The 25,465-nt window shown below is 43.4% G+C and overlaps 1 protein-coding gene across 1 annotated transcript in view; it reads left to right on the forward strand.

The window, feature by feature from the left end:
- LOC139650757 (oxysterol-binding protein-related protein 10-like) overlaps positions 1-24,237 on the forward strand; it is a 39,334-nt gene extending 15,097 nt beyond the window's left edge. The window contains exons 4-8 of the mRNA XM_071527505.1: positions 2,947-3,015; positions 7,272-7,460; positions 16,605-16,845; positions 20,925-21,055; positions 24,187-24,237. Of these exons, the coding sequence (XP_071383606.1) occupies positions 2,947-3,015; positions 7,272-7,460; positions 16,605-16,845; positions 20,925-21,055; positions 24,187-24,237 (681 nt within the window). The remainder of the gene's footprint in view (positions 1-2,946; positions 3,016-7,271; positions 7,461-16,604; positions 16,846-20,924; positions 21,056-24,186) is intronic.
- The last annotated feature ends 1,228 nt before the right edge of the window (positions 24,238-25,465 follow it).

Genomic DNA, 25,465 nt, shown 5'->3' on the forward strand with positions numbered 1-25,465 from the left:
GGTGAATCACTCGGTACACCAAGTGCTTAGAGGAAGTCGTCGTCCTCGTTCCCCTGTTCTGCTGTTGGCCCACCGGCTTTCAGTGACAGAGTGTAAACATGGAGGTGACAGATGTCATTTTCAGTGGCATTAGCTGCCAAGCTTCTTATTTACATTCAGTCCAGAGTTTCAGTTGATGTTTTTTGCCTTTGCTTTCCTTGCTCGAGTGCCTACATGTTGAGGAAAACCACACCGGATCGTCTCTGTTCTTCTCCTCCTGTCATTGTCTCTCCCCTTTGGCCCCCACTATGTGTAGCTGTTTTTTCTATGAAATCTTGTATCAGCCTCCAGTAATCTTGTACAAATCCAATTCATAAGAGTAGCGTTGCACTTTTGCTAAAAGCCAGTAATACGAGAGGAGACCTATACATCTTGAATTTCAATTTCAAAAAGTGTACATTACACTGTGATCAGATAGGACGCTTTTTTCTCTGCTCAAATGCAAAGTGCAGCTGTGAGAGTAACAGAGAGAGCAAGAGCTTAAAGGCTGCAAGAAGCATGACATCATCCTTGTTGCTATGCAACACAAAGTTTAGCAACATCTTGCAAACGATCAAATTAGCTGTAGTGAGCTAACCTGAAGTGACAAAGGAGATAATGTTGTTGAAAATAAAAATGGACAAGGGAAAGTTAGCGACTGCTCTGCTTGGTCTTGAAGAAGAGGATGAGGAGCCCGTTATGAACCAGAGGATTAGTTAAAGTTAATGTTACTCACCAGGAAACTGTAAGAGGCTGCTTACTTCCCTCCAGGTGCTGCATGTTTTTCTCTGACTGATGCTGACATAATGCACGGTGTGGCTAAAGTTGAGACTTGGAGCGCCGAAACACGCTGTGTTAAAAGCCGCCTCCCATGCCCGTGCCATTACAAACTAGAAAATGTGCTCAGTAGAGCGCAGACCCACGCCATGTCTGACAACACCCCGCAAGGCTTCACCCAGAGATATTACAAAAACCGTGAGAAGGCCCAGTGGTTCTTCCCTGCACAACCTTTTGTCATAGTTGTAACATTATGTGAATCTGTTCTGAAATGCACAAAAATGCACCTTTTTGTGGAAGACCATGCCCACCACCACGCCCCCTTTTGGCCAATCAACATGAAAAGTTAATCAGTTCTTGGCCCCTAACCAACGTTCATACCAAGTTTTGTGCAAATCCGTCCCCCACATTGTGATCATGATCATGACACTAGGTAACTAGGGTCAAATCCCAGTCAGATTTATTATCGAGGGTGATGATATTAGCTGTTTTCTGGGGCAATGTAGACGGGCAACTCTCCCATCAACAGGAAACAAACTGAGACAGAGGGTCTAAAAGGCGATTCAAATGTTTCCTGGCAACACAAATGTTCGAATCTTATAAAAGTACCGATGCTGAGCGAACTCCTCATCAGAAAGTCATATGGGTATCGCTGCCTTTACAGCCAAACCTGTCCGTAGGTTTTATGGGGGGGCCGTCTTGTTCTCGCTTTAAATTCTGCTGGAGCTAATGGGGGTGTTATGAATATACCAAATGTTCTATCATTTTCTTTCATCTGCTGTGCTCCCTTGTTTTCTCGCTCTCTCTCCCCGGTTCTCTCTCCCCATGACCACTAACTGATTGGGCAAATGCACAGTTGCAGACCACAATAAAATGTTTTCCAAATAAATGCCGTCTCCTCTGCAGATGGCAATTAATGCTACCCAATTAATTACATCTGTGTGTGTGTGTGTGTGTGTGTATGTATCTTTCTGCCCATGCATCCCTCCCATCCTCCTCCTCCGCTGCACTGTAGCTCTTAAATATCGTCTCCTGCAGCTACTTTCCTTACCGAGCTAAGAAAAAGTGAGCTAAGCTTCCATGTGCGACATAACCTGTCATATGGAAACTTTGCTTGCCTTTCTAATTCGAGAATATTTTCCAGCGCTTCCACTGATAGTAGACTTAGGGATTTAGGGAAATATGGTAAAAGGCTGCTGCTTTATATTAGGATGAGAGTGTAGCAGACTGTGTACATTTTCTGGCTTCACTGCCCTGTTCCTATCTCTGCAGGCTCATTTCTGAAAGATGGGCTGTGTTGGGCGTGGTAACTACCTTTATCCACCACAACCAAAATAGCCAAGTGGAAAAAATATATATATTTTGATCTGGGTTTCATGGATTAGTATTTGGGCATGTGCGTTTTTTTAAATTTTTATTTAGTTTGGGCTTCAAGGGATTAGTGTATGTGTGTGTGCTGTGTGTATCTCTGTGGGGTGTATCCCCATTTGCCTGATCCAGTGGAGAATGAGGCTTGTTATGGAGCTCCTTCTGGATCCTTCACTGTAGGACCTGACAGTCTGGAAATCCGCCATGTGTGAAGGAGAGAAATAAGCCAAATGCTGCAACAAACTTTTGGAATTAAAGTTGACTTGGTGGAGATGTGGAAGCTATTTTTGTTGGTCTTTGCTGTAGCTGTAATTGTATAGGATGATGTTGTTTGGTATGCTTGTGATGATTTGAGTTGCACATCCCACTTGTAATGTTTATTTGGTACCTGGTGTGCAGTGTATTGAGTCCTGCTGTACAATAAAGTGGTCTACGACTAAAGGGAATCGAAGCTGACCAGTAGGCATGGGGATTGTCTCAATTTATAGACCAGGTAATAGACTGATCTGCAAACTTTCTTCTCCTTCTGATGCCATGAAAAGTATTTAGAGCATTTAGCAAATAACTATGTAAAAAAAATCTTTGAATTTAATCAACTAAAAAAAACGTAGTCAGCTAAAACCCTAGCAACCAAATGGTATACAAATTGACGAAGGGGGGACAATCTTACTGTACAGTCAGGCTGTGATTGCATTCAGCTCTATTGTACTATGTAATGGGTCGTGTGTGTGTGTGTGTGTGTGTGTGTGTTGAATCTTACTGTATGTTTGTGCTTGCTCTCAGGTGAGGAAACTGAAGGGATCAGATGAACATCTGAGTGTGGAGAGGGCAGCAGGAGGCCAGGAGGTGCTGGTGAGTCCACACACACACACACACACACACACACACACACCCATGCACACACACCCACACACACGCACACACATGCCTGAGCCCCTAAACTGCACTATATTTGACGTTGTGTCCATAGTGTAGTTTCACCTTCAAAATCCAGAAATCACATAGTCAAGGAAAACTCCAGCTGCTGTTCTTGCCTACACTTTAGATTCCGTCTTTCCCATGACAACAACACTCCTTTCATGTGTCTCTTTGAACAATTAAACACCTCAGCCTCATTATACAGCCTCATCGCCAACTTGCTTATTCAACACGTAGCTCCTCACCCCTTCAAAACGCTGCACAGCTGGGTACAAGCGAACGTCCAATTACTAAAGCAACCAAAAGACGAGCGGAGAAGAAGAGGGGTGGATAAATGAGAAGAAGAGGAGAGGAGGAAGAGAGGAGCGTTTCCACGGCGAGCTGAGCAGGCTTTTTGTTCCTGTACGCTGACCGTGGGGCATTGCCACGGCAGCAGTTGTTATTACTGTACCCACTGCTGTGGTCTAATCCTTCCCTAAGCTGCACTGTCTGCCTCTCAGATCGCTATCGCAGCTACTCTGGTGATGAGGGTGTGTGTGTGTGTGTTGGCTTAGCTACATCTCTGCCCTGTCAGAGATACACTGTGTGTGTGTGTGTGTGTGTATGTATGTGTGTGTGTGTGTGTGTGTGTGTGTGTATGTGTGTGTGTGTGTGTGTGTTGTTGCTGGTGGAAAAGGCATATAGCAGGAGCAGTGTTCGTTATTCGCTACACAAGGAGGGCAAAGGGTCACTTCCCCCATGAGTCTGTATACTGTAGGTAACTGAATAAAAGAAAGGGATGACAGATTTTTATACTGTCGGTGGATGCAGTAAATACACTTCTCAACCTTTTCTTAGGGAGACTTTTTATTTTGATAACATCAGTTGTTGAGGTGGTGGAACAAACGTAATCTCTTCTGGGGTAGAGTATATTTCTACACTCATTTTCCCCTGAGTGTAGATAGTACTGTACCTATGGAGAGATAAACATATGGATTTGATATGATCAATGGAAGAAGCTGCGAAACATACAGGACTGTGTTTTTGTGGCATTCCTCCTGTTCGATAAAGCAATAACTCTTAAATGAAGAATTTGAAAATCCTATCTCTCTGGCCGTAGCTCTCTACAGATTCAATTCAGGCCCCTTAGGGCAGTTTGACCTTTTTCATTACAGCAGTACCAGTCTATTGTTGGTCTCAGCTGGTGGAGTCAGCAAGCCGGTCTGTCAGGTGCCTCTCTCCAGCACAGCTGAGACCCACACTAGCTGGAAAAACAGTTACTGTAAATTATTTAACGCTATACACAACGCAACAAATCAGGTAACTGATTAGCGATATCTCTAGGTTTGTTGTATCCCTATTAGGGTTAGATCAATACATCGGTTTGCTAGTCATGTCATCCGCCTCTGAAGTGACGATCCTTCCTGATCACAGTTACATAAAAACTGTAAAATCCTGCAATGACATTTTATTACCTTTGCACATTTTATTTATTCATGTAAATGTTCAGTTATGCCTCTTGTAAATCAGCTTTTCATTTAAAGGCCTAAAATATCCCAATATCCTCAATGGAGAGTTTTAGTGTCCCATGAAGGTCTGACTGCTGTTTCAGAGGCTTTTCCACCCAGGCAAGAATAAAATTCTGGGGGAGACACTGAGTACCTGTCATTTTTTGGCACAGAAAATGGTCAAATTTAAAGATATTGAATATCAGCAACTATCGGTGACTAATATTGGTATCGGCCTACAAAAACCCACATCAGTCAAATCCTGACTCCAGTAAATATCAGTGTAAGCTGTATGCTATATACCAAGGTGATTATATCCTAATAAAAATAAAGTAAGTAACTAAGTAACACCCTGAAAGTAAGTAACTAAGTAACACCCTGAAAAACTAATTAGGCTAGCTTTGTTCCCAGCAGTGCAGACAGTGACAGCAGCTGCCTCACAGGGTCGAGTCTGCCCACAGAGGAGCGGCAGGCAGAGCACCTGTGAAGTGAAGTGGCAGGCATGTCGGGGCTGTGTGTGTATGTGTGTGTGGGGGTGTGTGTGTGTGTGTATGTGTGTGTGGGAGAGGGGCGGGGGGGTATGGAGGATTGTAACTGTGCATCATACTTAACTCCTCTGCATTTCTCAGTCTATGCCATTTACTGCTGGAATGAAGTAATCTAAGCAGCAAAAAATGACAGTCTTTAAAAATCCCTTTTTACGTGTCCAGTTTTACTCATTATGTGATGTGTGTGTGTGTGTGTGTGTGTGTGTGTGTGTGTGTGTCTCCTTATCACCAGGCACTCCTAGATGTAGTTCTTACAGATCACATACCAGTCGACCTTAATTCTGACTGATCTTTGGTTTATGCATGTGACTTCCACACGTGACAAATGTAGATGTAAACGTTGCACTCCTCGCATTCAGCTTTCAGTGTCATTATGTGTTTGTCACTCCTCTCCTCGCTCCTTTCCTCCTTGTCTTTGCTTCTTACCGTCCCCTCTTATACACACACACACACCTTTTCCTTGGTCAGACGTCTTCTCTCTGTTCCAGTTTATTGAAATGCTCGGGGCGCTGTGCCAGTTTTGGAGGACAGAACCTGAGCATGTCTATCTGTTCGCATTCCCAAACGCTGTTTTCTTTTCTGCTTACTCACGGCTCGTGGCTTATAGCTATGCACAATACAACACAGTGTACTCTCTCCTAAGCTGATTATTTCCTGTTAAATTGATTACACAAGGACTACCTACTATTCCCCCTTCTATTTAGTGGTTGGATGCATCTAATCATAAGAGAGGTGCTCTGACACTCACGCTAAGATGATTCTTTGTCCGTTTGTAAAAATATGTGATAATATGCCACTACTATTTTGCACAATTTTGTCCCATTTATCATTACAACTCCAAAAAATGAGCAAAGTAATGAGTAGTCTTCCCTTATTGGTGTATATAAATGTTATTTATGCTTTTTTTTTGAGTGTTGAACCCTGTTGAATGGATGGAGGAATGGATGGTCTTGAAAGTACTTTGCACCAAAATCAAATTTCAACATGCGGCTCTCTGGACCTCCTTCATCCGAGGATCAACACTGGAAAACCCTGTGATGGATATTTTCGTTGATATAGCAGCAGCTTTAAAACTGATTTCACCAGGATATCTTGAACTGACCTCTGTGGTATCTGAGGGGGAAATCTCCGGTGCCTTTTCTCCATGTGCAGCTGTAAACTAATGGAGGAGAAAGATCATCAGAAAAAAATTAGTTTTCTATCATGTCTGATTTTGACCAGTCTTACCACAAAAAGGTGGTAAGACTGGTAAGTAAGAGTCCTTGAATTTCACCAAACAAGTCATTGAAAAGTCCTTGAATTTGATGTCCAAGTGAGAGTGAGAAGTTGGAATAGTTGCTAGTTTCTGCAGTGCCACACAACTCTTAGTTTTTGATGTCCTGGTGGGATATTTGTGGGTTACCAGGGAGAGAGCAGCACTGCTCCAAAAAAACTGAAGGCCAGTTGTTTCTCCCTCACTGAGCAATGCTCTGGGGTGGAAGTTGTTTATTTGATTTATCTATTTTTTATTTTCACTGCTGCTGTGACCAGACCTCTGTGGTATCTGAGGGGGAAATCTCCAGTGCCTTTTCTCCATGTGCAGCTGTAAACTAATGGACAGAGAGAGAGAGAGAGAGAGAGAGAGAGAGACTAGTTTGACGGTGTGTGTGCACAGAGGTTAGCAAACTGAAGAGACAGAGTCACAGACAGGAATCGAAGGAGGCATACAGATGAAGAATTTGATGTGATTTTTGTCGCAGCACAGGGAGCTATGGACAAAAGCTCAGTTTAAGTTCACTTTCAAAAGTAACGTAAACCAGTGGTGGCACGTATCTTCTATCTAACTTTAGTTGCTGCTGTCAGGTTTGAAATGTTTGGAGGTGTAGGCAAGCCGGGGTGGGGGAGGAGTTGTTGGGTTCTCTGGAAAGGAAAGTTTGTAGGTTTTATTAGTTTCAGCTCAGCTCATAAAATAGCTTCTTTATCCACTTGGAGTTAACTAATGGACACTTTCACGGATGACCCAAGTTGCTCTCATTCAGAAAAATCTCTTTCTCCCTCTCTCTCTCTCCCCCTTCCTGCTCTCTCTGCTCTCTCATTACCTTGCCCCCATCACTTTTGATTTACAACTCCATCTCTCTCTCTTTCTCCCTCTCTCTCTCTGTCTCCCTCCCTCTAGGTCTGCTCATCCTCCGGCCGGACCCGCAGCTTCTCCCTCCTCCCCCACCTGCCTCCGTCCTCCTCCCCGGGTTCCCAGAGGCACCCGGTCGCGCCCAGCAACATCGTCACCATCACCCACCACAAATCTCCGGCTGCGGCTCGGCGGGCCAAGAGTCAGTACCCGGGACGGCTGCTGGAGGTCAAAGAGGTGGGTGTCACAGCGTTATTCAACCTGCGGCTTCTAGACAGACTGAGGGACCTTTATGTGCCTTTTTATCTTGTTTTTTAAGAAGTTGCACAGAAGGGAGTAGGCAAGTGGAGATTAATTTGGCAAGACCATGAACTCCCATTACTTTTACTTCTTGGAAAACACAGTATCTTTCATGGTGACCTCATGCTGCACTAGTAGAATATAAATTTCTAACCAATAAAACCATCAGATCTTTGAACAATCCCGCCCCTCTGCCCCGCTCCCATCAAATGAAACTGCCTTTCTCTCCCTGACTCCTATTCCATTGGTTTAGACTTTTGAATGATCCCTCTCTGCATTAAGTCCCGCCCCAACGTCCTGTTTCAGTGACTGCTTCAAATCCAGGAAGTAAAGATGCCATTTCATGGAGTGAGGAGAGGCTTAAATGTCGAGAAGGTCCATCTGGAAAGGTTTGTCCTCTCTGATAAATGATCAGTTGGACTCAGATCGATCTAAATGGACTTGACCCCCAGCTCCTCTCACAAGACTGCACTGCGTTCCATGTGGCCTTTGTCTTCAGAGCCTCTGCCTTGGCCTCAGGTGGGACACTGGTGCAGTGAGTTCAGCAAATATTCCTGGCCTCCCGGGCCGGCGCATTCCACACTTGACTGCAGTGCGTTCAATGTCTGCACTGTAAGTTTAGCTTGGTTGGCGTTTTACTGTATATATCCATACTGCTTAACATGGCCGCTGACAGAGGGAAGAGCTGGCGGAGTAGATCGCTTCTCTACCTCCAATCTTGGTGATTTTCATGTTTTTACTTAAGTTGAAAGGGCCTTTGACTAATGAAACCCTTTGAAACCCATTGGATAAACTATAAAAATGCATGGTGGTTAAGCTGAAAACAAGGCTTGTATCTCCAAAATGTCAACTTTGGTTATACAAGATTTTCACTGGACAGTGACGATACGTTGCTGCACCCATGGGTGAGTGCCATTAGGTAAACCTGACTGTGTGCAGTAATCAACATAGATAGAGATAAGATAAACACTGAAGTAGAAGTGTTGGTGTTTGTGAAGAGGATGAATTGCGCTCTGCAGTCCTTGCAGAGTGGAGATGATGAAGGAGGAGTGACAGCTTGCTACTCCAGTTCCTCCTGCCTATGCAACATTTGATATTCATGTTATACTGCTAATCCCTTAATGTATAGAGCAGTGCTTGTACATTTTAATAGTTTTCCTGCTATCGCCATGAGATGTCAAATTTATAGACTTGCAAGCTCATACTTTGCTAATTACAAAATCCCTTCACTTGAAATTTCCTATTACTTTTTTTTGACTTAGTTTGAAGCTGAAATCCTCATTAATTCTCTCCGCCTCAGTTGCTGGACCTGTCAGTTCTGGTTACCACCTCGTCCTCATCTGCTACATCTCCATACACCGATGCAGTCATTCACTATTCTCTGCTTATCTTTCAAGAAAAGACGTTTTTTTTCCCCCTGTCTTTTCTTAATAGCCTGTCTGCAGTTGGTTTATAGTGATTAATTAAAAGAGATTAGGCTTGAAGTTAGGTTTGTGAGGTGAAAATGACTGATAAAGACTTTATTGTATGCCTGGCTGGAGACACTACAGGCTGAACAGCTGCAGCATCATTTCTTTTAACTTTTTGTTTGGAAGTGTGTTGTTCGGGGCTGTTGCCAGGGAGCGGTCCATTATGGGCGCTGAATTATGGAGATAAGATGACTTCAATACATTTTTAGCTGATGGAAAGACTTTAAAAAATGATGACTAAGCGTACTGTAGCGGTGAGGAAGGAGGAAGAGAAAGAGAGGAAGAGGCACAGACAAAAGGAGAGAGGGAGAGAAAGAGAGGGAGGGATTGTTGCTTTGCGAATGTAAAATATTTCCGCTGTGTAAACCTGAATAATGGCGAATGACAGGGAAGAAGTGATGGATAGCATGAACTCTGTCATCACTGAGAAATATATTTTTTGATCCACTCATGTTTTGGCAAGGGAAATGTTTTGTCCCACGAAATGTTTGAGCTGTGTCAGCAAATTAAGTGGCGCCATCTCTGCCTTTCACTCTGAGCTGTTTGGATGTAAATAGCTGAACTGTGATAACATAAATTGTAGATAGTGTATATTCAGTAACTGTGCCTCTAGTAACTCATTCAAATCAGAATGGATGAAATTAGATAATTTGGTTTCAAACTGAGATTTGGTTCCACCGTTTGAAATAAACAAAATGATTGATAGCATAAAATTTGAACAAATATTACATAATACAGATAACACTTTTGAAGGAGAGTAGATTATTTAATTTCAAGGTTGACCAAATGATAACTCTCAGTGGACTGGAGGGGCAGAGCTTGACTTTCATGCATCTGTCTATCCAACCATGTTACAGGTCTAAAAGGGCAAAAATAATAACTTATCACCATACTGAAATTACAGTTAAAATTCACAACTATTATGCTACAGAAAATGCAGTGCTGATTCCCAGTGAGACTGCCAAAACAACAATATTTATTTACCAATTCACATCATGTAAATGCACTGGCCCTATAAATTCATTTTTCTAGATTTCATCTTTGTGAATTTGTCAATGACTGCATTGATAAAGGTTATATGAGTGAATTAGCGATTGGAAGAAAGTCAGTGATTGTTCATAATATAGGCTACTTATTTAACTTCATTTTTACCAATATTACTGCCCACTGAATGGGTGCCATGGGTTCACTTATGCTTACCGAATATCTTTTACTGGAGATATTGAATATTACTTAAGGTAATTATATTTTTCTATATATAATGTCATATGTGGTATTTTGAAAATCCCAGTCATGGAGACACTGTGAGCGCAGCCCTGACTAAAGGGTACAGGATTAAGAAGGCAGTGTTTCACCTGCAGCTACCTGACCCAGGCCCCAGAATAACAAAGACCCCTCTCATTTAGGGCCTGTCTGTGGGACAAAGCAGCCTTGTATGGGTTCAGCGTAATAGGAAATTCTAATAGACCACAGGCGCATAACACTGCTTGGCTAATAACCTATCATGTAATTGAAACCTCACAGTGGGATCTGAACACCTTGTAGCTGTGTCTGAAAGAGTAGGGCAGAAGACTGTCGGACCATTAGCAAAACAGTGCACTCACAATGTGGCATTTTCCTCAATGGTTCGTCTTGTCGGTTTTCTTCTACTTGTCATTCAGGGAACATTGCGTGTGGTTATTGAATATCAATATTTCATGCAAAGCCCTTTCTTTCATGCCTTTCCTACTCATTGAAAACCAGGCCGGCTTCAAGTTGTGTTTAATTCCCCATTCAGATGCGCCATGCTGTGTCTGTGCCTCATCACGCTAAGAATATCTTGGCTAAATGAGATTCAGTCTGGGACAGAGAGAGAGAAACTAGCAAACGGTGGGTGCGGAGAGACATTTCTCACCTCTCAGGAGCAGAGTCTTATTTCCTGAAGTGAACCCGGGACAGTGAGAGTAAATATTGAGCAGATGGTCTGATCATTAAGCAAAGCAAACACTCCTTTGGTGCTTTCTTTCATGCGATTTCTCCACAGATGGAGAAAACACGGCCCTGTGTGAAGTGTGATTCATTCTCCATTCAGTTTTACATTTCCGCTGCGTCCCCGATTCTGTCAAAAGGAATCGGGTTGCCGCCTTCTGTGACCTGATTCATATCCGCTGTCGTTTAGCTCCCGTGTTTATCTCTCTCCTCGTCCACTATCACCTCCTCCCTCCTCTCCTCCCCCTCATGTAGGTTGTTGTTCTACCTCCCCTATTCATAACAGCCATAAAGGCCCATAAACTTGGCTGACGGAGCTGGCGCGGGGCCAGAGGATGCTAGAGTAGAGTAGAGGGTTTAGGAGTCTGCCTGCATGCTGATTTATGCACCAACATACACAGTTAGCTAGCAGACTGCCGATAGCAATGCCGCTGTGTGCTGCTTATTGGTGGATTTATGGTGGGACAGTGGCATAAGGGATGTGTGGACCGTGTTGTGGTGTACACCCTGTTCATTTTCTGGTCAACGTTGATGATAATATTCATATTTTGTGATGATGATGATCTTGAAAATAGGGACCGGCTTGTTACTTGGCCTACAGACCATGGGCGTCAATTGGGTGTGGCAAGGATCGGCCCTGTATAGCCATACTTAGACCAAGTGAGTCAGAATTAAGTCTTGTAGATTCATCATTGTAATGGAGAGCAAAGATCATGCAAAATTCAAGCCAGAAATGTGTATTGGAGGCTATATCTAACACAGGGAGCGATGGAAAAAAAAAAGGGGTGGGGGGTGGGGGAATCACATCAGGAGAGCATAAGAACCAGGACCAGTGTTCCCTTAAGATGATATGTTTGGCGACCTAAATATCTAATCATCACCAAATATTATCTTGTCAGTCATAAGTAATGGTGCCACTTGTCCCCAGAAATGTAATCGATCAAAGTGGATGTTTTGGAGGCGAAATATTAGATGCAGGGACTCACTTTAGTGAATTGACACCCAGACACATTGATGCAGCAGGATATACAGCTTCAGGATCCAAACCCTCTTTCGTTTTCTGTTTTCCATCAATCCACTTTCATTACAGAACAATAATCTCCATGCAGTTGTTACTTCCCATACAAGTTTTTTTCATCCTCCCTGATAGTTTATTTACTTTGGCTCTTTTCCTCACTGTCATGGAGGGAAATTGCTCTTTGCACCTCAGTGAATCTCCACAGGATCCGCCTCCTCGGCTCCGCCCTGTTGATCCCCGTCCCACCAGCACTCACTGAACCTGATCCTCGCACCGTGGCAGCAGTCCCACAGATAAACCCACCAGCAGCCCCCCTGATGACATGCACACTCTTTGAAGCAGGATCCGACCGATAACACAGGTTTATTCAGTCCGGTACCAGTAATTGTGGAAAGGAAATGAACAGTGTCTGGTATAGTTTCTGATTGAATGATTTTGTCGTTCTGATTTATTGAAAGATTGAAGGATTTTTTTGTTACTCAGCTTAATCTGTGATCCAATATGTACTGTTTCTCTCAGCCGTTTTCCTCAAACAGAATTCAAAAATGCAAATATATTCTGGGATTTGGTTTGGAATTGGTGTTTCTTCTCAAAGGTTTAGTGTCGAGTGACTGTGAAAATCGTCCTCGTTGTGCTGAAAGCAGCAAATGCCGATGCCGATTTATCTCTGAAAGGCAGTATTGGCGCACCGATATATCGATCGGGTCCTGGTTTGAATATTGGGGCCATTATTGTCGTGCTGCTTCCCCTCACTCGTAAGCACCTTCCTGTGTCACTATCCGTCCATCCGTCCCCACAGAACTGTGACGGTGCAGTCAGACCACATGACCGTCTCGCCACCCCAGCCTCAGCCAGCCTGTCACTGCCGGCTGATGTGAACCCATCAAACGCCTTGACTCTCAGTGGAGCAGCACCATTGGGCTCTTACGCTGCCATGGCAGAGCTGGAGCACCGGGGTTAGGCTATTTCTGGAAGCACCGTTGGTCCTGTTGGCTCCAGAGAGAGAGGGGGGGGCGGGGGGGGGGGGGGGGCGGGGGTGGAGAGGTCTGATGGTTGTTCTGCTGCAGCTTTGTGTGCTAATATGACGATAAAGAGAACTAGAAAAGGTTAAATTTCCTGAGGATTTGTGTGCTTGCTTCCGTTTGAAAAGGTAGAAAGATGAATTCGTTAGGAAGAGTTTCAATGTCTTTAAGATTTGATTATTTGGAGATCAAGCAATTTATTTGCTAGCTAAAAGATAAAGAGAATTACCTCCCTGTAAACCAAATATTAATTTTGTTCTTATTGGTACACAGGGAGGAGAATTATTTGATTGTGTTCTTTTGTGAGAGTTTTGTATGTACGCACTCGTGTGTGTGTGTGTGTGTGTGTGTGTTTGTCTGTCTATGTGGGTGTGTGCATGTGTATAAATGTCTCTGTCTGCCTCTTGCAGTGATATTTAGGTATTTAGGTGTTGTTTTAGTGATTTAGTGAACTTTATGTTTGAATATGAGAAAGAGGAGATTTGTATTTTCTTGCCTCTATATGAAGCATTCATATTGTAATGTATTGTTTGAACGCTTGTGTGTTTGTATACATGCACTTGGGTGGTTTTTCTGTGTGTGTGTGTGTGTGTATGTGTGTGTGTTGTCCACCTGGTGACATGTTTACAATGAGGGCACACACACACACACACACACTCCTTCTCAGCCTTTGTAAGGGAAAGGCTGATGGGGAGTGTGTGTATTGAGTCAGATGGCCCTGCTGATAGAAGATATCTCTTATTTCATTGTTTGTTTTCTCTTTGTCTTACTCTCACATCCCTCTGGGTATTCTCTCTTTTCTTGCTTTAAATATCTCCTCTTTTGTCTCTCTTCCTCTTCGCCTCGCTCTCAGTCTCAGTCAGAGAAGTGGAAGAATTCACATCCACCACAGGTGGTTTTTTTTTTGTGCTTGCATCTTTTTCTGGTTTAAATCGGGGGAGAGCTATATTTTACTGCGCACCATGAAACACAGAGAGCTGTGTGTTATTTTTGTGCATCCAGCGAGGTTCAGAAAAACACTTTATGAGTTACTTTTGGTTGCATAGCAACACATTTTCTCGCCAACTTGCATTGTCACCTGCGGAAGGCCCGTCGAGTAGATCTGGACCCCGAGGTGGCTCTGATTTCTGCTTTGATTAGTGGGATACAAATGCTTTTGTGTCTAGTTTTTAAGGCTGGGTATTGGCAAGGACCTCACGATAAGATCGGTATCACGATACATGGGTCACGATACGATTGTATCACGATACATTGCGATATGATACATATTGCGATACATTGCAGTACTCTACATAATTTACTGAAAATTTAAAAACATAGCTGAAAATACAACTTGCTGTGTACCACCTGGGTAGTCTAATATGTACATCACATATTGACAACTCAGCGGACAAATTGAGTCAAAACTATTTAATTCAAAGGGATTTGAGGGAAATTTTAAATCCGTTTTAAATCCGTTTAAAACATGAAGAATTTTTTTTAATGTATCGATATGAGGGGCTGGAAAATCGATACAATATCATGGGAAAAAATATTGCAATACTCAGCTGTATTGATTTTTTTTGCACAGCCCTACTAGTTTTTGTCTTTCTTATGCATAGGCCCGTTAATATATAACATGATATGTACATATAAAGTGCAGGGAAATCATATGTCCTTCATGGGTGGGGCACAGAAAGGTCCCTCCCAAGGGTTTATGGGTAAAAAATGAGAAGCCTGTGGAATGACACAGTAAGTGCCTCACCTAATGTTCCACCATCACCATTGACTCAGAGTGTTTGAAGGGCGATGTTGTGAGACTGCAGGGAAAATGATATAGTATCAGTGTGCTGAACATTGAGAATCTATTTATAACAAGCAACACTGGAAACTGAAATTTGATCTGTACCTGCCCGATGAATTCTACATCCGACCCAAGTAAATAGCTGAATGATTGGACACGCTCAGTGATTTTTTTTTCTCTCTTGCATCGATGTCTGTGCCACATTTATCCGCGCTGCAACAACTTTCAGCGACTCCAGAATAGCTCTCTTCACTGATTCGTGGAGACAGATGTGCTGTTGAAGTGTGTGTGTGGAGGCTGGGTGTTTGTGAAGCCATACAATATTAATGAATACAATATTTCCATAGTGATAAACAACCCAGATTCATTAGCCTCGAGAGGAGCTTAGGCTTAGCTGCCAGCGAGAACCGACTTTGTCTTTTTCCTTTTGTGTTACATTTAGACTCCGATAGGTGAGTCAGACTGGAAGAATTCTCGGAGTGAGAAACGTGTGTGTGTGTGTGTGTGTGTGTGTGTGTGTCTGTGAGACTGAGGGAGATGTTTTCTTGATTGAAGAGTTTTTCAATTCCTTTTTGGTGCTCTCTTACTGGAGGTGAAGGGTTGTTACCTGTAGTCAAGGTTGACATGATGCCACTGGAATTAGTGCTATGGGAAAAGCTCTGTTCCTACACATGAGTAGAACATAACAGTGTGGAGAGATGGGATACAATGGTGGAAGACTATATATATATATATATATATATAATGTCAGATTCATATTTGTTTCTATCATGTTTGTATCCACATTCTGTTTAAGGCTTGACATATACTGTACACTGCCAGTCAAAAGTTTGGACACACCACATTTCTCTTTATTTTTACTATTTTCCACATTTTTGAATAATAATAAAGACATCAAAACTATGAAATAACACAATTGGAATAATGCAGTGACTAAAGAAGTGTTAAACAAATCAAAACAATCTAATATTTTAGATTATTTAAAGTAGCCACCCTTTGCTTTGATGGAAAGGAAAGGCTTTGGAAAGAAATTCATACATAGGCATCAACTTCACTATTTATATTTCTCTAAAAAACAAATTTCAAACATTTAAGCATAAGCCCTTAGATCAAAATGGCTTTAAGATAATGAAAAACATAGTACATTCAATCAGGTGTGTCCAAACTTTTGACTGGTAGTGTATGATGAGTCATTATTCTGTCCTGCCTTATTCATGTGACTAAAATATGTTATATTCAATCGAACCACATGCATCATTTTCCAAAATGTAAATAAAGATTTTATATTCTGCAGAGATTGAGATGTCCAAAGAGCAGCTTTGAAACTATCACTTATTAAAAACAAATCTGTTAGTTTGCTCTTCAGTTTAAAAAGATGAAAGCCGCACACTCTTGCTGCAATGCATCATTTTTAATTATCAAACACCAACCTTTCGGCTCACACCTTTTTCCTGGTGGATAAATACCTGTGCGTAAAGTTGTTCTTTTCTAGGCAAACGCACCTGGTAGTAATTAGTGCTTCAGAAGTATGTAGCTTTTCATCTTTTTATCATTTCTTTGTAGAAACACACATACACACGCTCTTCAATGCACAAATTATTGTTTTTGCCTTTCACAAGCAAAGAAACATGGGAAATCATATTTTAAGGATCTGATGTGATATCTTATCACAGTAGAATGCCAGCCTTGCCTCCAGTAATGACTGGTGTGTCCAAAAGGTGTTTCTAGATGTGCAGGTGACATAATTTGGCTGGGCAGAGAGAGACTAACATTTACAGATGAACAAGAGAAACTCTATCTATCCTTCCTGTTCTCCCCCAGGTGATGTCCCAGGCGGAGAGCCAACAGAAGAGCCTGGTCCAGTCCATCGACTCGCTGCCCACCAGAGGCCCTCTGTCCTGCCTGGACCAGGACCTGCTGCTGCTCAAGGCCACGTCCGCCGCCACCCTCAGCTGCCTGGGCGAGTGCCTGAACATCCTGCAACAGACCCAGAGCCACGGCCAGGCGCAGTCCCAGTCCCAGGCCTCCCAGCCTAACCACACCGCCCACGGAGCCCCCTCCGGTGAGTCCGCCCCGGGCCCTGTTCCAGTCCTGCTACTGGAGCCCCCGACCCCTCCGACCCCTCTGCTCCCTCTGTCCCCCCTGTCCCTCCAGTCCCCTCCTCCACAGCCCGGCACCGGCGGCAAGGGGGAGCTAGACTGTGGCCCTTGTCCTTACCTGATGGGGGCCATGAACTTGAATGTTTGTAGTAACTGTTGTTGAATGTTGCATTTAGTGCATTGGTCTGTTGTTTGTTTGTTTGTTTTTTTGTTTTCTGTTTCGGTCCATTCGTGTTTTTCTTTTTCTTTTTTTCATAGTTTGTAGTGTTGTTCTTTGTTGTGGTTGCTGGTGCCAATGTTGTTTTTTTTCCATTCATTGTTGTGTTATGTCTTGTCGTCAACTGCATTGAATGCTGATAGTTCCTTCTCAAAATGGTAACTTTGCCAGCACCAAGTGTAAGCATGAGTGAAAGTGTGTGAAAGTGTATTTATAGTCAATATTGTTTACAAAGGTTCATGACAGCATTTTAGACTCTCTCCCTAAGTGCATGTAAGAAGGAAAATGATGTGTGAATGAGAGAACCCAAATACAATGACTAATACTATGCACTTCTAAATCTCCTCAACGGATTAAGTCTTTGCCAAAGAAATCCACATTAGTGCCTACAAATGTCAGACCTATCTGCCATGTTTAATCCTCTCTGTGCCAGATCTAAATCGATCCAATAAAGCTCTTTCAATGCAAACCTTTTGCAGCCTGAGGGTGCTTCTATGTTTTCTATGCCCCCTCTATTGGGCATAATGACAAGGGTGGGTTTGGGAGGGGAACAGTCCTAAAGGTGGAAGGTAGACCCCAAATACTGGACAAGAATCAACTTGCCAGATAATCTGCAATCCATTAAATGCTCTGGACTAGTTCTGCTACTTTTCCCCTAGTCCAGGGGCATTTACAGGGAGACAAACCACACCCATGTTCTCCAGCAGGGTGGAGTCAAGCTGATTCAAGACAACAAGTTGCGGTCCACCTCCATCTGTGGCTCTCACAGGGGGTTCTGGGAAGGTCTCCTGAGTGGGCCTTGGGTCTGGGTTTGGGTGGGTCCTGGACCCCAGTCCGTCTGTCAGTCCTCACATGTTGTTGGTCTTCTCTTTGCGCCAACAGTCACCCTGCCCTGTACCTGTTCTTCAGACAGGGGGTGGTGCGGAGTGGGACCGCCGGGCCGCAAGTACAAACCTCTTTCCTTCCGCTGCCTGGCTGACAAGTCTTGTGGGGGTCCGGCCGCTCCCCGCTTCCGGCATGTACCCCCCACTCCCCAGTGACAGAGTTTATTTAGGACGCTCGGTTTTGGCCGAGCGATGGGTCGCGTGGCACACCGGCATGGGCGGCATCCAGATTTGATGCAGCTGATAAAGGGAGTGGCTGGCTGGTTGGTTGGTTGGATGGTTTGGTAATTCCCACACAGGAAAGCCTTGCCACTGCATGGGCAAGATAAGTCTCCAGTAGTGAGCCGAGCATGAGGGTCGGACCGAGCTTGGCTGGCACGCTGGTCCTTCCAGGCTCTTATAGCTACAAAACAACATGACAACCAGGGCCGCTCAGTTGAGTCTGTTTTAGTAATCAGAGTGAGTATAATGAAACTTTACAGATATTTGTAAACTCCCACCAAAAACCTGCCAGTCGCAAACCAGACCGCATATTATCAGTCACGGAGGATCTTGGCTGCTCGCTCGCGCTCTCTCGGATCCCCCCACCCCTCCCCTTCCCCTCCGTCACCCCCCATAAAGAGCTTGCTGAAGGCCCACCACACGTGGAGGATTTTCCTTTAAGGAATTGAAAATCCATAAAGGAATGAATTTGCCTTGCCACCAACTACTCCCCTAGCAGCTTGACATGGTGAATAAAAAAAAAGAGACATGCCTTGATTCATGTAGAATGGAGATGAGAGGCGAATGGCATGTCACTCCTGAAGAGAAAATGAATGGCAGACTGCGGTGTGCGCTGTGTTTGAGTGTGCGAGAGAAAGAGGGTGGTTGCATTGGGCAGGTGGACAGGAGGTGGATATTGGGTCAGAGAAGGATGTTAAAGCATCACAAAATATGGAACATTGATGTCACAGCCCAGAAATGGAAGGTAAAGCCATTGGACACACCTACTGCATGAATGTTTGTCTATCCACCATTTGTTCTGCACCGGCCTTTTGGTTCACCTGCATGCTCCCATCCAATGGCCCCACACACTCCTGCTCACTGAGGAGTGTTTCTACTTCTGGCGCTTTACTGTGACATCTCAGAGCAAAGTCTCACTTCCCCACAACAGTAGATGTACAGTATATCTGTCAAATGTAATGTTTAAGAAGCTGAATTGCCGTATTTGTAAACCAGTTGCCTACTTGTGAAAACGTCTTATTCTTTAGTAAAGCCTGGCTATTTCCAGAGATTTCTCCCCCCCTCAAACCCTTTCTTGAAATGCACTCAAAGAAGACCGTTAACCGTCTCTAAACACCTGGAGAATAACCTTTCAAAAGCCGGCTCAGAAATTCTATTTTCGTTCTATTAACGACAGCACACCTCTGCCTTGCAGCTTCCCCCGCTCATGTCTACACTGTACGTTTATGAAAGGACAGAACCGGCGAAGATGGGGCAGCTCACACTTTTAACGTCCCTGTCAGTCAGACTGTCAGTTGACCGGACCAGAGTGCCGGGCCTGAGGGCGATTTTTAGAGCATTTTGTCAGGAGCGACTAGCCTCAGGCGCTTCAGTCAAGCCGGCCTGTCTCAGCACAGCTTGCTTCTCACTAATGGATATCAGAGACTGGGCTCGGTGCATTAGACTTTTAACCTAATTTGAGTGCTGGGGTTGGAGATGAGGAGGGCCTTTGGTATCACTCAGAAAACAACAGAGTGAAATGGGATTGTGTATTAGAAACTTTTTGAGTGAAGAAGCGTATAACTTTTTCAGATGAGTGACGTTTTCCAAATCTCATTATCTGAGGACGGAGTTAGTGTTGCGTATAGGTAAAGACAGTAGAGGTTGAGTACTTTCAGGTGACACTCTTTAAACTAACTGTACAGCTGCAAGTATGTTGGCTAAGTTGGCATTTTGTTCTTTGAAGGCTTAGTTATGCGACACAGGTCGTAGAGAATGTAGATCCATTATGATTCTGTGTGTGATTTTGTTATTTGTGGCCTTGAGTCAACATGAATCATCGTCATTCTTGTCACTCCTGTATGTTTGACCTGAGCTGAGTCAATACATCGCAACGGGCCGGGGCATAATAATGAACACGTATTAAATTTGAACACACATGCACACCTGACACACACACACACACATACACGCACACACGCACATACATAATTTCCTGGTGTCTTGTCTCTGTGAGTCAGGAAGAACAGTCTCTGCGGCGCTATTTATGAGAACTTTAATATTGAATCTGTCAGAAAATACATCAGATATTAATATTCACCAGAACAGAGTGTGATATGAGTTGGAGTTTTCTCCCCCATCGCCCTTTGGCTCCCTTATTATCGCCATTTTCATGAGGGGCTTCTCTTTCTGAAGAAATTAGAATAGAACAAAATTGCAACCAAAAACAGCCACTAATACACACAGATCATATATTAGTAGGGATGGGACAATATATCGAAATTCAATATATCGCAATACAGAAATGTGACAATATGCATCGTGGGGCAGAACAATTTATCGTGATATTGGCTCCAATTTTTTCTGCTGTAGTAATCACAAATGAGACGGCTTGCCCAGTTTCACAGTTGAAATTATATTATTTGCACTTTGTAATGACATTTTTAAATTGTTGTTTACATTCTGGCAAGCCAATGCTGTTGCTAGAAAGATCTGTGGCTCAGAAATAAACGTAAATCTGCACAGTCAGACTTTGTTGTCACTGAACTTTTATCTATTACGCCGTATCGTGGTTGTATTGAAGCGTGAACCCCACATCACGTATCGCATCGTATCGCATCGTGAGATAAGCATGCGGTCCCATCCCTATATCTTAGTAAATCACAAGCTGTCCCTCCCCAATCCGGTTCACCAGAAGTCGGCAGTTGGCTCTGACCCGGCCTTGTTGTCCCGTTTACAGATGGTGTTCCTGTGTGGACTGTACCAAAGTCGCCCTCAGGGGAGCAGCTGAAGAACGGAGGTCTGACTCCTCTGCGATCAGCCGAGCCCTCCCCGGCCCTCAGGAAAAAGAGTCTGTCCCATGGTGCTGAGGTGAGACGGACTGCTTCACATTCTCTGACGTCGCCTCTCTCTCTCTCTCTCTCTCTCTCTCTCTCTCTCTCTCTCTCTCTCTCTCTCTCTCTCTCTCTCTCTCTCTCTCTCTCTCTCTCTCTCTCTCTCTCTCTCTCTCTCTCTCGCGCTCTTCTTCCCCACTCTGTTTTCTTGCTCTGCCAGTTATCTGAAGTATGAAGTATCTCAGATGTGGGGCTGTGATCCAAGAACACTTCAGGGCTGCACATTTAACCTAGAACATATTTAAATCTCTATATTGACTACTGCAGTTTCTAAATTGCAGCTGCAGTTTTTCTTAAAGGGAAATGTGTTTCAGACAATTTACCATACAAGGTTTATGGTGCAGTGCAGAATCCCTGGCCTACAAATCAAACCGAGCAACTCCTTGTTATCTCTCCTAATCTTACCCTTATTAAGTGCTGTTTGCAGTGGTACTATTACATTTAAAGTGTTCTTCACAGTGACTGTGCTAATCACATGCTATATAAATCTGAATGGAATAAACAGTCATTCAGTGCGTGTGCCTGTGCCATCTCTCTCTCTGAAACTCTCTCGGTGTGCCAACGGGCACAAAAACACATCTGTGGTGATGACGACGACGGGGCAGCGAGGAACTCTGCCTCGCTTTCTTTCATTCTCTTGCGTTGCCCTCGTTACCCCGCCAGGGAGGCACTCAAGGCTTCTGAAAGTTTTAACAGTGCTGCTGTCAAATAAGTGGGTCACGCAGTATAGAGCTGGAACTCAGCCGATCCCAGGAGGAGGGCTTTATAAATTCCTGCCTGCCTGCTGCAGAGAGAGAGAGAGAGAGGCTGCCTGATGTTTCTGACTGAGTCTAGACCTCCCTGTATCGCTGACACGAAATAGAGACCAGGTGACAAGTGACGTCATCGTCATTGCGTGTGTCTGTGTCGGGTGGGGAGCGGGGGGATGGGAGGGTGACGATGTTTGTTTAATTTTTGTCCCTAACGGAAAGCAGAACTCTTGATAATTTCCAGTTAAATAGCTGATCATTAACCCAACGCCAACTTTAAAGGAAAAATCCAGCTGAAAACACTTTGACACTCTTTAAAAAAACAGCTATTGGTGATGTATCTTGCATTTCTTGGCCCATTTTGTTGTTTGGTGGTGTATTTTTCTTATTCCCATGGATAACTCGTCAAACGAGACAATGTGACGTCACACTGAGGTAGTTGCAGCGCAGCTACAATGGAGTTTAATAATAGACAATTGACTGTCAAAAATGTCTAAAACATCAATTTTTAAATGTCAGGTTTTGGCAGCAGTCCCTCAGAATCAAAGAGCGAGAGCTTCTTTCTAGACTCAACATTTTGCACAGACGTTCAACAATCATACAGAGTAAAATCCATCGCAGAAGAGGCAGAGAGACCAATTTCTCCACCGACAGTATAGCCTCAGTAGACCATAATACAATGCAGCCATGAGACATGTTGGGGTTTGAGGAAGGATTCTCTCTTTTTCGCTCACTGTAGGAAATCACTAACTGAACTAGAAGTAGACAAGGCATGTTGAGGGAAATTCGGAACACCAAAAAAGTAAATTACAACACAAAACAATGCATTGAACTTCACAGATCGATGATATATAACAGTGGAAGAGTATCTAAGTGTGGATTTTTCCTTTAACCTTCACCTTAACCTCAATTAATTTTTGCGTTCACTGATTTTCAAAGATACAGCAGTTTTTTTTTTTTTTACTGTTTGACTCGGCCACAATGTGACCCAGTGAACATTTCTGAAACAGCTCTATGTTTGACGCTGTCATCTGATTATTCAAACATGGCGGAGTAATGGAACTCTTGAGCTATGAATAACAAGAAGAAGATTAATGGGGAAATTGTCATCTCAGCGACATTTACTGCCACGCCCGCTCATAACGCCCTGCTTCGTCAAATGTTAGATTTGTATCGTTACTTGTCACGAGCCTGTGTCATTAAATATTGAGCGAGCGTTGTGTTAAACACTCATGTCAGATCTTATAACATGCCTACACTCAGGCCTGTAATTTCTGTCTTGGTACAAAAGGAGGTGCGGGGACGGGGGGAGGGACATTTTGATCTTGATGTACGCAATGAATAAGCGGTCCTGTCTGCATGCCACAAGGGACTTACTGTACCAGCAGCAGTCTCTAACCAGCAGACATGTAATTTAGAGGCAGCGAGATGTAATCTGTCATGTTAATGATCATTTTCTATTGACACATGACTGTAAAATGGGTATTAAGGCTTCGCAGTGTCAACTGTTAAAACTGATGTACAGCTAATTGTCAAGCTGTTCAAAATTCTTCATGTGGAGAATAGAGAAGAGAGAAGGGGGCTGTCCACCATGGTAATTTGGCTCCTGTAATGACATTATATTATTATGATTTAGCAGACCTCAGCCAACCAGCTGCAGTGACAGTCCCGCCACTGTCAGTATGCTTCTGCTAATTAAACGGTGCTATTAGGGTAGTGTTGTCCACTAATGGCCGATGCTATGAATTGTGGGATTCCTTGCAACTTATGACTGTCAGCAAATAAGACCACAGACCACAAGAAAACTCAATACAAAATGACAATCTGGAACCTATTTAACCATCTAAGTTTTGGTCATATTCACATGTTTTGAAGAGATTTTGTGGAACTTTCTTAACCCATCGTAAATCAAAAAATATTTCTGTTTATTCCAGCGTTTATAGACATCACAAATGTAAAGAAAAGGATTTATAGCCTCAAAACACATGCAAATCATGTTGAGTGAAAAACGTCTTTAATCCAATAAATGTAATGCTATGTAAACAATTTCAGTAGTTGAAGTTGTAGAATGCACTATAATGAAATTGTTTATTTCAAAAAAAGTATCCATTTAGTATCCATTTTGGAAAAAATACCCTGAAATCTTCTCTTACTCTCTAAAATATAGAGGATCTTGTCTTTAAGCAAGGACTGAAGTTACCCTAACTTTGTGCTATCTATAGTTTTGTGAGAGTAGACATCATTTTGGAGCAAAACTCTTAAGGATTGGGAGTTTAATTCAGACTTTTTCACTTCTCTATCATGCCTCGCCCTTCCTCCCCCTCTGTGCCTGTGTCTGTTTCTCTTGCCGGTTCTGCAGTGTGAACCAGATTTCATTAGTGTCTTCAGAGCTGCTCTGTCCAGCGTCTGAAGCAGAGGGCAGAGAGATGCAGATGCAGTCCAGATTGCTGAGGCACATTAGTCCGACTTGACTCTTTTATTCATCTTCTAATGAAATTCGGCAGCGGCACCCAATCCTGTCTGATTCCTCTCCGCCCAGTCAGGGTGATATGATGTCTGATGTTATCTTCTTGTCTTGTGTGTGAAGGAGATGGGGAGGTTGAGGAGGGAGGGAGGAGGAGAGATTCACTAAGGTGATATTTAGGTAATGGAGGACAGGGATCGGCTGTGTTATTGGGATAATAATTTATCAGATGTGTATGTGTTGGCACAACAGAGATTAAGTTTATAGAAGTTGGAAGGATGGTAAGCTTGCCACCTTGTGGTATTAAAACACAGTGCAAGAGTTAGCCATAAGATGCTTTGGGTTTCTGGATCGGATGGCTTCTGGTCCTCTTTTCTTTTTACTTGTCTCTACTTAGATATTCTTAGATTGCTGTGTGTTTTTTGGTCAGGTGTCAATGTGACTCTTCTCCTTAGATAAAGGATAAAATGTGCAGTGCAGTATTCAAGCTCAAGGTCAGCTCATACTCTGATAAACAATTCAAAACCTTGGTCAGCTGCCAAAGTCCCATCTTGCATGTGGTGCAAGGAGTAAAATATGAAATAGCCCCAGAATAATCAAGGCTTTCTGTTTGAATCATTCAGCACCACAGCGGTGCGTTTGATATTCTTTTTTATTATGCGGTGCAACAAGAGAAAGTACTTGCTCTCTCCTTTATCATCACCCGGCATGTGGCCAATCCATAGCTGTGGGAAAAGGGGAGTGAAAAGTGCTGGTGTTTGCAGAAATCAGGTGGGTTTATGCATTTCCAATAGCACCAGTGCGGTCCCTTGCCAGATATTAGACCCGTCCACTGCATTACTATGGATGCGGGTTGCTGCTGTAGAAGAGAGAGTTAATGACAGACCGTCAGTCAGTTCTGTAGCACCAGTGAAGCACAGAACAGGAGTGTAAACCTGCCTGTGGCTTGCTGTGATGCTGCGGAATAAACTGGAGAGAGACTGTTGGCTTGGTGCTTTCCTTCTGCTGCCCACATTTATCTGTAAAAAATGAATCCAATTTATTTTCTTTTTTGTTCATTATTTTGATCAGTTAGACTCAATATTCTCTTCTCAGTCCTTTGAGACATGCTTGTGATAAAGGGCTATAGAAATAAACAAACTTGAACTTTACAAGCACAGAGTCAAAAGGTCAG

The sequence above is a fragment of the Centroberyx affinis genome, unplaced genomic scaffold (genome assembly GCF_046629955.1).
Source record: "Centroberyx affinis isolate AG114_WGS23_722 - 3 ecotype Tasmania unplaced genomic scaffold, CSIRO-AGI_Caff_v1 ptg001542l_1, whole genome shotgun sequence".
In the NCBI taxonomy this organism is placed as follows: Eukaryota; Metazoa; Chordata; class Actinopteri; order Beryciformes; family Berycidae; genus Centroberyx; species Centroberyx affinis.